This window comes from Bombus bifarius, unplaced genomic scaffold (genome assembly GCF_011952205.1).
Source record: "Bombus bifarius isolate JDL3187 unplaced genomic scaffold, Bbif_JDL3187 scf7180000009145, whole genome shotgun sequence".
NCBI classification, from domain to species: domain Eukaryota; kingdom Metazoa; phylum Arthropoda; class Insecta; order Hymenoptera; family Apidae; genus Bombus; species Bombus bifarius.
The window spans coordinates 334,344-351,088 of NW_022884930.1; the positions used below are offsets into that span (position 1 = coordinate 334,344).

Genomic DNA, 16,745 nt, shown 5'->3' on the forward strand with positions numbered 1-16,745 from the left:
AGTAGTGGTCGGATGGTAGGACCAAAGTGGTGGTACTACGGGTACGTTTTATACGTAGAACGTGATGTTCGAGCATTCAGTCTTTCGCTTTCTCTGCGTTCGCGAGTTGCTCGATCGGCTTCCATGCATGCCTCCACGCATGGTCCACGAGGATCGTGCCTTTTTCTCAACCTCGCGGAATATACCTAGTCACGCGATCGATCGTTCGAACGATTTTCGTAGAACGACAGTAGGAATCGATAGTCCGAAACTGGAGAGTGAGTATCAAAGAAACGATGATTTAGCGATGATTTAGTGTCGTGGAAATAAAATAAAATCTACAGAACCGTTGGACGAGTAAAGTTGAATGGAACAAGTGCTGCAAACGGTAGTGTCAGAAACGATGATTTATTTGGTGAACACTCTTACGTTTATACGATTATTGTCTACGTTTCGTGAAAGTAACATGATACTTTTTTTAATTTTTGAGTCATGATTAGTTAGTCGTTAAACGAACACGAAAAATACGAGAGCGATTTTTTTTAACCGCGCTTAATTCTGTTTGCAGCGTTCCATTCGACGAATCAAAACGAACTTTCTTACTATTTCCACCGACGTATAATACACCTCTCTTGTACCAAAAATACCAATCGTTACGAGCGAATGACGAGATCCGCAAAAGGAAAAGAAAGTGTATCGCGAACCTGACTGAAAATGTACGATCGGCAACGAGCGACAGGTTGCCCGTGAATAGCGATGTCACTGGACTGCATCGTTAAAAAAAAAGAAAGTTATGCAAACGCGAGATAACTTGGAATCGTTTCGCAGCGTGCTTTGCAGTTGCTTCTCGTCGAGTACTATATCGACGACTGACAGTCGGGATGACGAGTTTCGTGCCGGTGAATATAAGCCTCGTTAACATGTAAGTGAGAAACCGTGTTTCCAAGTTTCAGGTTTATTGTCTCGTGATGATACGAAACGCCACGAGCAGCAGTGCATAGAGCGATTAAAAAATAGTGGACACGTAAGTCGAATCGTTGAAAAAGTGTTTCTCGCGCAGGTGTAAAGTTTCAGGAGTTAATTTTACTTCCTTTATCACTGTGTATACAGAAAAATATGTCTTTTCTCGTCTCTGTGAGAAGTCTTTATGGGAAATAAATCACAAAATTCTCATCTTCCTCAAGAAGCTTACTCTTGTCAGCGAATTTTAACATATAATTAAATCAAAGATCAGGTAAAATTCTTCGCAAAATTTCCGATTGGCAAGAACGTTATTTCATCTCTTTGTAGGTTTTCTCAAGCATACGTATTAAGAAAACGTCGGTCTGTCACTCGCGAATCGGACGATTCTTTTAATTCGTCGCGAAGAATTTACTTTCCACGACTTGCAACGGAGCTTTGTATAATAACAGGGCTCGGTGACATCGTTCGATTTTATTATTACAGAAGCAGACTTTCCACAGCGCGATCTCTTCTTTCTTCGAGAATGTTCAGAACCCTCGACGCGTAACAGAGACTCGAAGAAGAAGCAAGAAGAAAAAAAGAATTGAAACTCGAATGTTTCGTTCGAAACGTAGCTGTAATTGGGAAGATTTGGCGGAAAAAAGGTTGATAAAAAAACGGCAGAAAAATGAGTATCGTGACAGCAGCCACGTTGGCGGTAAAGGGTGCCACTGTTCTACTTGGAAAGGTGGCGATAATTCCTATTATCATAGCGGCTTTAGCATACTACAATTACGATCTGATGGATCCTGAGAATTATCCTAAAGTGACGAAGAATATAAGAAAGGAATACGATTTTGTGGTGGTAGGAGGTGGATCGGCTGGAAGCGTGGTTGTGAACAGACTTACAGAAAATCCTAAGTGGAATGTGCTGTTGTTAGAGGCTGGAGGACACGAAACCGAGATAACGGATGTCCCTATACTATCCCTTTATTTGCACAAGAGCAAAGTGGATTGGAAATATAGGACTCAGCCGCAAGATTCCGCTTGTCAAGCGATGATCGATCGACGATGCTGTTGGACCAGAGGAAAGGTTGAAACATTTTTGTAGCAAAGAAATATTCTGATTGAATATTTTATTAACGTTAGAACGTTAATTTTCTCAAAAATCTCTATTTCCGACTTTTCAGTAATTGCGAAGATGCAAAGTCGGAAACCAGTATATTTTCACGATTGAAAATATTTAATATCTCTTTTTAATGGTATTGTAGGTTTTGGGTGGCTCGAGCGTGCTTAACACGATGCTCTATATTCGAGGAAATCGACGAGATTTCGATCAGTGGGAAAGTTTCGGAAACCCTGGATGGGGTTACGAGGATGTTTTGCCTTATTTCAAAAAATCTCAAGATCAAAGAAATCCCTATTTAGCTCGCAACACTAGATACCATGCCACTGGTAAGACGCTATATTTTTAATACAAATATTTATTAACAAACAAGCAAGCTAAAAGCTTGGATCTTCTTTCTTTTATATCTCGATTTAACGAATCGATGGGCATTATACGGCCAATATTATTACGTATTACAGCCTTATACCTAAGTGATTTTTCATAAATTATTATCAGAATACATTATTAACGCATTAATATAACACATATTATTAACAGAACAGATTCCAATCTTTACGTAAGGTGAAACGAGTATAATTGTAAAATACTATAGAAAGAAAAATTCCTCCGTTAAAAGAATACGCGTGGAAGATTACACGTTATATTTTGATCATTCGCATAAATATCACTTTCTTTACTAACAATTAGAGTGGCAACGATTAATCGTTATAGCGATAATGTCCACCAAACTGATATACGAGATCTAAGAAAAAAGTGGTTAAGTTGGTTGTGATTTTGCTCTAATGCGTCCGAGACTTCAATTCCATACGCAAGTGATTCAAATTATAATTGATCTTGCCGAGCAAGAGATTTTTAAAATACGTGCAACAATTACGATACATCAGAAGAGCGAGTCTGTTTGTAGAGAGATAACAAATTGATTTTCAATGATAACATGGCATTTGCATCGTATTACTAACGATATGCAGGGTGGTTGGTAACTGGTGGTACAAGCGGAAAGGGGGTGATTCTACGCGAAAAAAGAAGTCGAAAATATAGAATAACAATTTTTTTTTTAATTTTTTTTTTCTTTTTTTTTTAATTTTTCCATCGAGACAACGATCTACAGTGAGATCCGTTATAACGAGACATGATAAAGTGCACCCAGCGAAAATTCAGAGTCGATTTTTTCGAAAACAAAGCCTCGAACGAAAAATTTTTATTCTATATTTTCGACTTCTTTTTTCGCGTAGAATCACCCCCTTTCCGCTTGTACCACCAATTACCAACCACCTTGTATATAAAATATCCATCGATCGTATTCGTGCTTCTATTCTCTTTTCTCTCAATTAAAATGAAACGATCTCTAATTCGACTAAATATTTGTCGTTTCTTCTCGAAGGAGGGTACCTGACGATTCAGGACTCGCCCTACAACACACCTCTAGGAGTGGCCTTCCTACAGGCCGGCGAAGAGATGGGCTACGACATAGTAGACGTAAACGGAGAGCAACAGACCGGCTTTGCTTTCTACCAATATACCATGCGAAGAGGAACGAGATGCAGCGCCGCGAAAGCATTCATCAGACCCATTCAGTTACGAAAAAACTTTCATCTATCCCTGTGGAGTCACGTAACCAAGGTCCTGATCGATCCACGAACGAAAAAAGCCTACGGCGTCGAGTTCATCAAAGAAGGCCGGAAAGAGGTAGTCTACGCCAGGAAGGAGGTCATTCTCTCGGCGGGTGCCATAAATTCTCCTCAGCTGTTAATGCTCTCGGGAATTGGACCTAGACAACACCTGGAAGAAGTAGGAATTACAGTGGTGCACGATTCTCCCGGAGTTGGACAGAACCTGCAGGATCACATCGCGGTTGGTGGTCTAGCTTTCTTGATCGATTACCCGATCAGTACCGTGATGACTCGCCTGGTGAACCTTAATTCCGCTCTACGGTACGCCATCACGGAAGACGGACCATTAACCACGAACGTAGGCTTAGAGTCCGTAGGTTTTATCTCGACGAAATACGCAAATCAAAGCGACGATTGGCCCGATATAGAATTCATGCTGACCTCTTCCTCCACTAGCTCCGACGGAGGCACGCACGTGAAAAATGCTCACGGACTCACGGACGATTTTTACAAGCAAGTATTCCAGAACATTAATTACCGCGACCTGTTCGGGGTGTTCCCCATGCTTCTCAGGCCTAAATCTCGCGGTTTCGTGAAACTAAAGTCGAAAAACCCTCTGGATTATCCCCTGATGTACCACAATTATTTGACCCACCCTTACGACGTGAATGTCCTGAGGGAAGGCGTGAAGGCTGCGATAGCTTTCGGAGAGACGAGCAGCATGAAAAGATTCGGTGCCAGATTCCACAATCGCGCTCTACCCAACTGTAACCACATACCTATGTTCACCGACGAATATTGGAACTGTGCCATACGACAATACACTATGACGATCTATCATATGAGCTGTACAGCGAAAATGGGTCCACCGACCGACCCCATGGCCGTCGTCGACCCCGAACTCAGAGTCTACGGTGTGACCGGGTTGAGGGTAATCGACGCGTCCATTATGCCGACGATCACCAACGGGAACATAAACGCACCGGTGATCATGATCGGAGAGAAAGGCGCGGATTTGGTTAAGAAGCAATGGCTATCACGGAGGAAGAGGGACAACGCCACGATCGTCGCAACGTGACTGGAAGAATTCTTGCCGAGAAATCAGCTTGTTCCGTCGATCGCCGAGTAGATGTACTTGCCGCGTTATTTCGTAAATAAGAAATAAGAGAAAAGGGACTAGTATCGAGATCGATGTAGATCCACATAATGGAAATACCGTTCTCCGTCGATACGGCCGTTTGATTAGGCTTTTAATTTAACGATACGGAGGAACGCAAGGAGATGCGATCGTTTAATTGTCGTTAGGTTCGCTTATAAGTAATTTGTAAGTAATTTATCGATCGAGGACTCGATGACGTTAAAGGAAATGCGTATTTTATATTTTTTTCACACGACTAAAGGATAGGAAATGTGACCGTCGTAATGTACGATCGAATCGTTTCGTGGTTACCTATACTGCTAACCACGTAAACGTATCCGATGCGAACCTTTAAAATCTGAAAGTGAGAAACAAATTCGTTTTCCGTTAGCGAAAAAGGAACATATATGAAACAAATGTTCTAAAACATCAATCCTATTCTAAAATAGAGTTAAACGTTCTGAAAGAACTTTTCGATAAGCGTCCGCTTCTCGGAAATTTATGGTTTACCGATGTCTTTTTCAATCCTCTCACTTTCTTCTCTTGGGTCAGATCGAAAGTTGTCGGAAAGAGAGAAAAAAAAGAAAAAATGAAAAGATACCAGAAGTAAATTCCGTATAACAAGAACGACTTTGCTCGAGTCCAGGCTATTTAAGAATCAACAATTTTTTAAATATTTTTTTTCTACTTTTATATCGATATGTCATCGTCGTATAATTATCATCGTGTTCTCGTTTTTATTTTATTCTCTGTTACACAAGGAATAAGAAGGAAAATATTTCGCGTTTAACTATTTTCCTACTGGAAAAATTACCGATGATTAGAGAAAGACGAAGATAAAGCATGTGACAGCTTTGGCAAACTCGTTTTAATTTTTAAAATTCCCGTATTACAACATAATCGATAAGCAGCATTTACACGTGCTCGATCACCCAATGAACTACTTACTTATGCAACATGATGTATGACCCGCCCCTTTATACAGGGTGTGGTGATATTTCTCTGGGTTTAATCGAGAAGCTATAAAGTCGTGAACGAACGTCGGTCAACGTAAGCGAGAATCAACGATCTGTTGATGCCTAGAATGTAGATTTAACGAATTAAATAAATAAGGTAGTCGGTACCAACGATCTATTACATAATATTGTGATCTACTTTCGACTCGAATAACTATGATGCGAATAATGCGAAACGCGAGTACGTTTTATTTCAATTTTAAATACCGAAGGTTCTGCTTCTGGAAAGATACTGTAAGAAGCAAGCGAGGTATCCGAAGGAGACTTCTAGGTAGGTTTGTAAAATCGAGACTAACTATTTAATCTGTTACAGATGATATACATATGTAGAAAGAAATAGATAAATGCTAATTCGAATAATTTATACGTAGCTACAACATTCGTAACTAACTTATTCGTAAATTAAAGAAACGAATGCGCTACCTGTGACCAAATAATATTTATTTTCCTATATCATGATATAAATGTCGTTACCATTAGAACTTGTTGATTTTGTAAATAATTAATACCGTTATTTATTAATATCGTCAAATTCACCGTATACAATATGTACATATTTTAGCCGTTGTCGATGTTCCGAAAGCTCGAAAACTAGAATAATAGTAATAGTAGAAATAGTGGGAATATTTAAGTTACGTTAAGTTAATCAATTATAGTTAATTAATGGCTGCAACGGGTAGCCACCCTTAGTTTCCAATGAAGCATTTTTTTTTTATCAGAATCTACGTTTCATTCTCATAGCATGAAATTTCTGTAACGACACGAGAGTATGTACTACCGAATTATACGAAAGTTAATGTACTTGGACCTGATTAATCGGTACGTCAATTCTATAGTACTTTTGATAGCCACTGTAGCATTAAGTAGGGTTTTTTGAACGTTAGTCTTTTTGCAAAATTTACCGAGCCTGGCAATTTCAAAGGTAAATGTACAAAGTAAATACACTTGCAATTAGTCACCGTGAAAGGTAACCGTTCTATAATTTATTGTATCAAAAAATGTGAATGAAATAAATATAGACACGAGACAAATATGTTTATTCAGAGGCGACAGACCTCGAAATAGAAGCTTTACTTTCAACTACCTTACAAATTATCCTGCAAAGAAATATCTTACAATACCGTGTTTGATGGAATGATGGAACATCGCATTCATCGGTCAATTGCGGAATATGAACTGGATCGTAAACAATTTTTCCATCGCTGAAATGCGATAGCCGAATTACATTGCCAGTTACATACCTCTTAAACGTCCTTGAACGTATGCTAGACGAATGAAAGTACACTTCTCTTGCAATGCGTTACGTAAATCACACAACGATAATAAGAGATTCTAACGATTTTTTCCTCTTTTCGATAAAACACGTGCTCTTCTTGCGTGCGTTACCTGTAACATCCAAAGTAACGTCAAACGTATGTACCTACGTGTTAAATAATGTTCGTTCTTCTAAATCGGCGCTGTATTTGCATAAATTTGTAGCCAAGATGGTTAAAAAATATTTGACGAACGCGTGAATATCCTTAAAGGAAGAAAAAAGTATCAGTTAATCGCTCGAGAAATGGAATTTTCAGGCAATTCGACGTCTGAATGGCAAAAAACGATCGATTAAGAGAGATGGCAAATTATTCGAGATTGCCTAAATCTCCATTAATTTTTCAAAATCGTCCAGAACGATTTTTACGAGAATTCTTGTAGATTATGCAACGATAATTTCGACGAAATTTCAAAACAGTTTTACGCAACTAATCATTCTTCCTTTATGGGTTTCTGAGATAGTCGAAAATATTGCGCAATTGGTGCCTTGTTGCGTGCCCAGTGAAACAAGTGGATACAATGGTTCGTAAATAGTCTACGTATAGTCATGGAATTGTCGGTGTTAACGTCGGTCAAACTGCTGACTAAAGGATTATTATTTAACGCGTAATTGCAGCCATGAAACTTCAACGAGGCTGAAGAAAAGTAAAACGCACTACATGCACGTGATGCACGTCACGTAGGTACGCAGCGATCTCTGAACGCGAGATCCTGAAAGAGAATAAGATTCGCTGTGTACGCTCCTCCGAGCTCTTCTTAACCGATAAAGAAGTAAAAATAAATTTCACTTGGCGTATAAAAGTTTTTCGAAAGAAAAACGTCTTTTAAAATATTTGCAACTTGATCGAAGAAATAAAAGGAACGTATAAAAACGTTTTTCAGATGATTTAACGGTAAAATATCTCGGACATTTTGCAAGACAGATAACTGCGTTAACACGTCGAGATGTGCCGAACTTTCTCGCATGGCACGTGCGTTACGAGTAGATTGCGTTGAACTTTCCGAAAGAAAGATATTTGAAACGGTTGCTTTTATCGAAATGTCTCTCCCAGAGACGCTTCGAAATTTTAGATAAGCCATTTGGTAATCGCGAAGGACTGGAATTTCTACGTATACAAAGTGTTCGATCAATCGTGATACAATCGGAAAAAGGGGAATTCTACGTGAAAAGATAAGCCAAAAATATAAAATAAGATTCATCCGTATGACGCTTCGTTTACGAGAGAATAAAATTTTCGTTTATTCGCTAATTAGCCAATACTAATTCGCATAAATTTTCAAATTTGATTTTATCACAGACAAAATTGTATTCTATACTTCCGCACAGTGAACTCATTGCCGATTACGATTGGTGATAATCGCTGGAGCATCCTGTATAAATGAACAGGCAACGCGATGACTCGTCAAATATAGCTATAAAGAGAAATAAAACCTCCTAAACCCAAACGCAGAAATTATACCGAATTTAGACAAAATCAATTTATCAGCGGAAAAATCGAAGCATTATTTTTTACCTTTTAATTTTAAGCGTAATTTCGCCACATAATTCATCGATTGTACTACCATATGCATACATTCACGTATTAAATTACACGTATTAATTACACGTATTAAATGCTGCGTGTGTCGAACTAAAAAGAAACCAATTAAATAAGTAAATCTAGAACGCAGTTGTGGCAGAAAATCGCGTAACAACTTGAACAAAGCTATTCAAAGAAAGTAGTACACATTGGAATAACTTTCGGGGACATTCGCGTCAAGCTGCTTTCAATGGCGCTACATTGTTTTCAGCGAACATGCCAACCACCGAAAGTTTGTAAAATGTAACGCCGATTGCGATCGCGAACGATAAAATTACGAATTAAAACGCATACGCAGCCGAAGAATTTTACGTTTCAGCGACGAGACAAAAACGACGAGAAATCGTAATTTCCTCGCTCTAATTAATAAAGTCTGAGGAAATCGAAAAGGTTGCGTCACGTTTAACCCACGATACAGCAAAAATGTACGTTCACGAGAAACGCAAGCATAGGTAGTAACGATAATCTGTCACGCGCCATCTAGTATCGTAGTTTGAAATTTTTAACAGGACACTCTATGTTACTTCGACGAGAATCGAATCGCGAATGACAGGGCGAAATAGATTGGACCAAGTGTTGAAATACAACGATATCAATCGCATACAGATGAGATGATTGATCGAACGGATTCTTCCATTCGTTGCCCAGAGATATCCCCACTAGCGTGCGTTCGTGAGATGTACCAGCGCATGCATGAATTCGAGAATTCGGCGGAAGAAGCGTAAGGATATGGATGGAACATTGGGCACGTCGAGAAGTTACTAGAAGGTTCCGTGGCACGTGTGACGCCACACAGACACCTACATAGGTCACACTCGCTACCGCATCTATCGCAACCTTTTTAAGGGCCATGGGTCACTAAGTCAGTCGGACTGATTAGTCCGAGAATAACTAGCCAACTATCTACATTCCACAACACACTTATATTTCTTGTAATAATTGTTTAATAAATATCACATAATATTATTTCAACACAGACATTGTGTCTTCCACGGATTATTAATCTTAATTCCGAGATTAAATTCTAACGCCAAGATTCGGATGATTTCATCGTTACTTACACAATACGGACACTGTCGATATTTTCGCAGTGAAAAGACGAGATATTACGTCTCTTTTTAATGGCAGCATTCGTATGAATACCTCTATTTGTTGTTTTCCGGATAAACGTTTTAAGGATTTGTATTTTCATACAGTTATCAATTCCGAAACGAATGATATAAAAATTCTTAGATCGAGTAATAAGCTCATTCGCGTTTTCATAAAACAACAGACCAAGTCTTATCATTTACTATAATTTACTCGATAATTTTATAATTTAGTCATTCGTCTCGGTAACGAATCTCGGCAACGGTATCTCGCAACGCTAAACGCTCGTGTTACGTTCGAAAATTTTAGAATTAGTAACGATGATGTCGAACGAGTGAAGCGATGCGGAAGTGGCGAACGAGGCCATTCGGAGTAGGAGGAGGAAGACCGAGGTTTCTTTCACCGCAATTTTCGATCGAAGGCCAAGGTTAACTGGAAAAACGGAGCGAGTCAGAAGACGCGAACTAGAAACGATGCACGAGCGACCGAATTCGATGCACAAAAGCGTCAACCATCCTGAATGGCACGCGGACCGTAGAAGACGAGAGAAAGTATCCGCGTGGTTCGATGCGAGATTCCGTGGCTTCCGTCACGGAGGCAAAGAGAAAGACTCACGACCCGACACGCGTACAAAGACTCTTAATTCGGTTCCCTTTATGGCGAACGTTGGAACGATTCCATAATGATGCAGTTCTGTTTGGAGAAATTAGATTTTACCGGGCAACGAAACGGACGAAAATATTTTGCAAATGATCGGACAAACGAAAATAACTAGAAAATACGAGATTACAAACGAAATCTTAGCGAGATACGTATAACGATCTGGCTGTGCTCCCTTTCTCTCTCTCTCTCTCTTTCTCTCTCGCTCTCTCTCTCTCTCTCTCTCGCTCTCTATCTCTCTCATTTGGAAAGTACACGTATAATTTTCCTACATTTAAAAATACTTATAATTTGTATTATTCGTATATTGCTGTACTTAATTAGCCTTAATTACGAGCTTATCGGTTTCGTACCACTTTGAAAAACTTTCCATTATTTCTGACGGCTTGGGATGGCTTTCGTCAGATACGTAGGTACATTCTTCAGTTAACATGCCGCACTTTCGGTATTGTTTTAAATCGATGGAATAGGTCCAAGTGTATTTTTGTGACTTTAATAAAGAATTAAATAAATCAAAATATTTTCCCTTCGCTATGTATTAAAACTTTCTTTGTGCTCGTAATTCGCGATAGCTGAGCCTCGACATTCCGAAGCTCTTCTCATATTTCTTTCCTCTCATCTATATATCATAGAACAAATTTTCTTAAGATACGGTTCACACGCTCAGAGATTAGATGGAAGGAGAATAAATGAAAATGGAAAAGAGCCGTAGATAGATTAGCGAACAAAAGGAAAAAAGGGCGATCGCGTAATCTAGATGGAGAAGCGCAGCGGAAAAGACCGGCCACGCAAACCAGCGAACAAACGGTACGGGCTCAGGACGTGATTTCAGGAGGCCTCGGGAAAGGAGGCGCCTCTCGCCACGTTTGGTTTTCACTCTCGGCACTCGGTGTTCGAGTCAGTGCCGCTGGTGCTGTGTTTTCTCGCTGCCATTTGCCGGCACACGTTCGTCGTATACACGAATCGTCAAGCGTTTTAAACTTTTCCGCGTGCACAAGCTCGGAAGCTTGCTCGAGAAAGCTGGTGGTGTCATGAAAAAGTGCAACACGTAGAACGAGGACGAACAAATGTGACCGTATAAAATATCCGGGCAATCGACATTGACAAAATGGTTTAAAACGGTTGAAAAGTTATTTACAATAGTGGTCGCTACTTGTAATAGTGAATGTTAAAAAGTTTAAATTTACAGTGATTGGAATGTCGTGATTGAACGTTATTCGAATACGTAATATATGAAAAAGGAAGGAACGAAGATATTATACTTTCCACAGTGGCAAATATGTTTTAACGAAACAAGGAAAAAAGGGAACAGCATAAATTTATTTGTTCGGAAATTCAATCCAATTACGATAACCGGTATGATAAATGACACGATCGCGGCTATTAACGAAGAGTTATTTAAACAATTTGCTTTTAATTGGAAGTAATCTTATATTTCTGCTTATTAGCAACCTCTGTATAATTTAATATTCCGTTCGTTATTCGAATAAATATTCATATGATTTTCTAACTGAGAATTATTTGGCGCGCGCAATTTTTTTCATCCGTTTCGTGATCGTTACAATGATAGAAACTAGTATAGACTATGTTGCGTCGGGCAACACTCTACGCAAACCAGGCCACACACCGCGAGCGAGATGGCAGCTAGATTTTTTTTTGTGTTTTTATTTATTTATTAAAATTACAATCAATTCTCGCGGACAGCTAGATGTCTTCGGATCCTTACTGCGTACCCTTCGTAAATCTCAGGAATTTCCTAGTCGAGATCCTTCGAACCGAACAGATATTCTTTCGCTGAATTGTTTCCTAAAGTTTATTGTCCACCACGGGTTGACACGGGAAAGTTGCCTTTTCTCACGTATGAAGGCCTTCCACTAGCAACTTTATCTCGAGAGCGATTAGCATCCTTTCTCACCCACCACTATAGCAAATAACCAAGTAACAACGAAGCCTATTTCTCTCGCTCTCTTAGCCAAAATCGTCACCAACAAATCCGATGATCCCGTGCGCTAAACACAGCCATCCCTAGTTTTCCTCCGCCACAGCATCATCACCGAACTTTACTGATTTTCCATCTTTCAAACAGTCAACATCGTGCTTGCACCGTTGGCGTGCTTCCTCGCGATCGCGTCTCTCCGCGAGTGGTCGAAACAGACTACTACAATTAAATTTTGTAAATTCTAGATAATTTGGCGTTCGTGGAAGTTTCGAGCGCCACATCAGTCTCGCCGAATAGACGTGGTTCTCACGAGGTGGAATTAAGTGGAAATGGCAATAGGGGTAACTACTTTGCTAGGTACTGCATCGGTCCTCGGATTCAGCCTGATTCCTCTCCTAGCGATCGGCTTCTCCGTATTTCGCTACAACCAAGCGGATCCAGAATCTCATCCAACCGATACCCACCAGGTATTTTTCGAATGTTAATATACGTAAACCATACAAAACGCTTTTGTAGGATCATAAATGCACGCGAGTGACGCAAAGAGAGTTCGTTGTTATATATCAGTTATAAAACTGTTCCCTTCAGTAACATTATTTTCATCGAACTGTTCGTTAAGCAGAAATCCATAGTCGTCGTTACCGACAGTCGGCAAAACAGACACATAGATCTTTAAACTTGAGTCGAGTCGCTTTCGATTCACCGTTTCGAACAAATTCCAAAAGTTCCAAGATATCGCTTTTCAAATCGATCAAGTATCGTACGAACGTTGCTTGCACACGATTAACTTATGTTTTTCGTTTCAGCTTCTACGAATGTACGATTTCATAGTGATCGGTGGAGGAAGCGCGGGTGCGGTGATAGCATCGAGATTGTCAGAGGTATCGAATTGGACTGTGTTGCTCGTGGAAGCGGGCGGTGACGAAAATGAAATTTCGGACGTCCCCGTATTGGCTGCGTATAGTCAGTTCTCGGAAATGGATTGGAAATACCAAACTTCGCCACCGACCGTTTCGGCTTATTGCCTCGCCATGATCGGCGATAGATGCAACTGGCCACGTGGAAAGGTGCTTGGTGGCAGCAGCGTGTTGAACGCCATGATTTATGTCCGGGGTAATCGGTAATTCAGGATCGATTAATCGAATCTTTGATTTCTTTTTCAAAAGTGGACAACGTAGTTCAATAGTGGTGGATTTTCTAGTTATCTCGTTTAACGATCGATTACGCGAGGCATAAAAAGAAAAAAGAATCAATATGAAAGAAAAATATAAAAAGTACATTATCGGAATCTAAAAGAAAATTGTGACGGAAGTTTGTATCTTATAAATTTATACATGAGCTTAAATATAACAAGTTTACGCGTAGACAGGATTAACAGAGAGATATTTTAATTTCGTTTGTCGTCGCGCCCCGCGTTTCCCGTCATCTTTCGCCATAACGATCTTAATTATTTCAGCCGTGACTACGACAATTGGGCTAGACTGGGCAACGTCGGCTGGAGTTACGACGAGGTTCTGCCGTACTTCCTGAAATCCGAGGACAACCGCAATCCCTACCTCGCAAGGACGCCCTATCATGCCATGGGTGGTTACCTGACCGTGCAAGAGTCTCCGTGGAGAACACCGTTATCGATCGCGTTTTTGCAAGCTGGTCAGGAGCTTGGCTATGAGAATCGAGACATAAACGGCGCGCGTCAGACCGGTTTCATGTTAACCCAGTCAACGATACGTCGAGGCAGTCGTTGCTCCACCGCGAAAGCGTTCTTGAGACCGGTGAAGCACAGGCAGAATCTCCATATAGCGATGAACTCGCAAGCGTTGAGGGTGGTGTTCAACGACGACAAGAGAGCCACCGGTATCGAGATCCTTAGGGGTGGTCGTCAGCAAGTAATAAGAGTCAGACGGGAGATCGTTTTATCGGCTGGCACAATCAACTCGGCCCAACTGCTGATGTTATCCGGAATCGGGCCTAGAGAACACTTGGCGGAGTTCGATATACCCGTGATATCGGATTTGAGAGTCGGCGACAATCTTCAGGACCATGTGGGTCTTGGTGGACTGACGTTCGTAGTCAACGAACCAATCAGCCTCAAGAAGGACCGTTATCAAACCATTCCCGTGATGCTGGAGTACGTTCTAAACGAAAGGGGTCCGATGACCAATCCCGGAATAGAAGGATTGGCCTTCGTCAACACCAGATACGCGAACAAATCGGACGACTATCCCGATGTTCAGTTCCATTTCGGCCCAAGTTCTGTCAATTCCGACGGTGGAGATCAGATTAAGAAGATCTTAGGTCTGCGAGATAGAGTGTACAATACCATGTACAAACCGCTGACTCACGCTGAAACCTGGTCCATTCTGCCGCTTCTATTGAGACCCAGAAGTTCCGGTTGGCTGCGCTTAAAGAGCAAGAACCCATTAGTATATCCAGATATTAATCCGAATTATTTCACCCACAAAGAGGACATGGACGTTCTTATCGATGGCATAAGGATCGCGTTACAGTTATCCAACACGACGGCCTTTCAGAGATTCGGTTCCAGGCCACACACTATCCGTATGCCTGGATGCCACAGGTATCTATTCGACACTTACGATTATTGGGAATGCGCGATTCGACATTTCACTTTTACGATTTATCATCCCACCGGAACCTGCAAAATGGGTCCAAAGAGCGACTCTACGGCTGTCGTGGATCCGAGATTAAGAGTGTACGGGGTGAAAGGGTTGAGAGTGGCAGACGCGTCGATCATGCCCACGATCGTCAGTGGAAATCCGAACGCTCCTACTATTATGATCGGTGAAAAGGCAAGCGATATTATCAAGGAGGACTGGATGTACAAGAGAGAACGATACGTGGGAAGGTAGTCAACACAGGAAGGATCAACGACCGTTTGAAACGATTTCCGTTGTTTAAAATGCTTAGAACGTGAAAACGCGATTAACGGAGTAACGCTTCTTCGCAGAAAAAGATGTTTCTCCCAGCTCGGTTTGCTGGAAAATCAGCGATACTCGCCTCCAAACGCGTAAGAAAGCACTAAACGCATGTATTTTTCACAACGACTTAACTTTCAAGGACGACTTGCGGGAAAACTCATAACGAAAGCCACCAATGATACCAAACCGTTACACCTGTACCTCATCTCCAAGAGATATAATTACTCTCGGATAAACCAAACAAACGTACCTTGCTACCTAACAAAATAGCTTTATACCTTTCCGCGTTTATCAGTAATATTTATCGATAAATCTTTATTTATTTCCTATTAATATAAACAATTTGTAAATATATTCTCTATTCGGAAAGAATAATTTAAACGTGCCATTTCTCACAGAAATACAGACGTTCGACGAGAGCAGCAAACCTCGTATAATAATACAATATTAAGGGTAATTAGTTACCTATAAAAATATAGGAATTGTGTATATAAAGGGCGGTAGATTAGAAAAAGCTAGATTACAACATTAATAGATACAGGATATTTTACATATGTAAATAAAACAAACATAGTTTTTTATATGTCGGAGATGAAAGGACAGGGGGACTTTCCGTCTGGAATGTTGGGAAAAAGCCCAATACCCTAGTCCAGACTTTTACTATAGCTACACTTAAGCAATAAAAATAAGAAATAGTTTTAATGTTCCAATCTGGCTTTGTGACGATGGGTTCGGGCTCGAGGTGACATAGTGGATCACTAGACGTAGCCACGGTCACGGGAGGGACGCGTACCTGACAGAGGTATGGAATGATTGTATGGCTTTCCTTAAAAACAAAGATTGACCCGAGAGGTGGGGAGAGGAATATATAAGGACAGTTCCACTTGGATTTTTTTTCGCTCTTCCTCTTTCTTTGACTTGGAGTTCTAGCAGATAAGTTACTTGTACATGGAGTCATACGTGGATCAGATCGCATTCGTCATCCCGTTGACCGTGGATTCGTTAACGAACCTGAAGCCATTGTCACTAGCTTCGCGAGTGCCTAATCGCCGTGATTAACTGTTACACCTGTGTTGTACGGCATCAATGGCTAATTCCCGCGAAGATACATCCGATACATACCCACAATCTTACTCCCAGTGGTAATCCGACATATATTATTATTTATATATTATGGTATTAAAGATAAAGAACTGCGATATAAAAATACCATATTATGCAAGAATTATATGTATAAAAGAACGGAGACTCAATATAACGGAACATATATGTCGGGTAAACATTAGAATTTAGGGCGCGTAACAATTCTTCGTTTGGATTAGCCATCGTTTTACAAAACAGAGATTATATTTACGCATATATACAAGACTTCACAAAGTATAACGAATAATAAGATTAACAAATAATAAG

At 40.4% G+C, this 16,745-nt stretch overlaps 3 protein-coding genes across 3 annotated transcripts in view; 2 read left to right on the forward strand and 1 right to left on the reverse strand.

Annotated features, from left to right (window-relative positions):
• The window catches only part of LOC117213925 (flotillin-2), an 87,664-nt gene that overhangs the window by 48,436 nt on the left and 22,483 nt on the right, over positions 1-16,745 (reverse strand). The gene's annotated exons all lie outside the window — the stretch shown is intronic.
• Positions 1,582-5,190, forward strand: LOC117213919 (glucose dehydrogenase [FAD, quinone]). Its single transcript, XM_033459641.1, has 3 exons — positions 1,582-2,014; positions 2,193-2,376; positions 3,432-5,190. The coding sequence occupies exons 1-3, from the start codon at positions 1,610-1,612 to the stop codon at positions 4,736-4,738; spliced, it is 1,896 nt and encodes a 631-aa protein (XP_033315532.1). The 5' UTR covers positions 1,582-1,609; the 3' UTR covers positions 4,739-5,190.
• On the forward strand, positions 11,328-15,772 carry LOC117213923 (glucose dehydrogenase [FAD, quinone]). Its single transcript, XM_033459647.1, has 4 exons — positions 11,328-11,813; positions 12,642-12,863; positions 13,203-13,516; positions 13,853-15,772. The coding sequence occupies exons 2-4, from the start codon at positions 12,726-12,728 to the stop codon at positions 15,264-15,266; spliced, it is 1,866 nt and encodes a 621-aa protein (XP_033315538.1). The 5' UTR covers positions 11,328-11,813; positions 12,642-12,725; the 3' UTR covers positions 15,267-15,772.

Bases quoted from the DNA above. Each gene is read 5' to 3' on its own strand.
- LOC117213919 (XM_033459641.1), top strand. From the start codon at position 1,610: ATGAGTATCGTGACAGCAGCCACGTTGGCGGTAAAGGGTGCCACTGTT. The intron at 2,015-2,192 runs GTTGAAACATTT...ATGGTATTGTAG, and splicing joins GCTGTTGGACCAGAGGAAAG to GTTTTGGGTGGCTCGAGCGT. The intron at 2,377-3,431 runs GTAAGACGCTAT...TTCTTCTCGAAG, and splicing joins CACTAGATACCATGCCACTG to GAGGGTACCTGACGATTCAG.
- LOC117213923 (XM_033459647.1), top strand. From the start codon at position 12,726: ATGGCAATAGGGGTAACTACTTTGCTAGGTACTGCATCGGTCCTCGGA. The intron at 12,864-13,202 runs GTATTTTTCGAA...TTTTCGTTTCAG, and splicing joins ATCCAACCGATACCCACCAG to CTTCTACGAATGTACGATTT. The intron at 13,517-13,852 runs GTAATTCAGGAT...TAATTATTTCAG, and splicing joins ATTTATGTCCGGGGTAATCG to CCGTGACTACGACAATTGGG.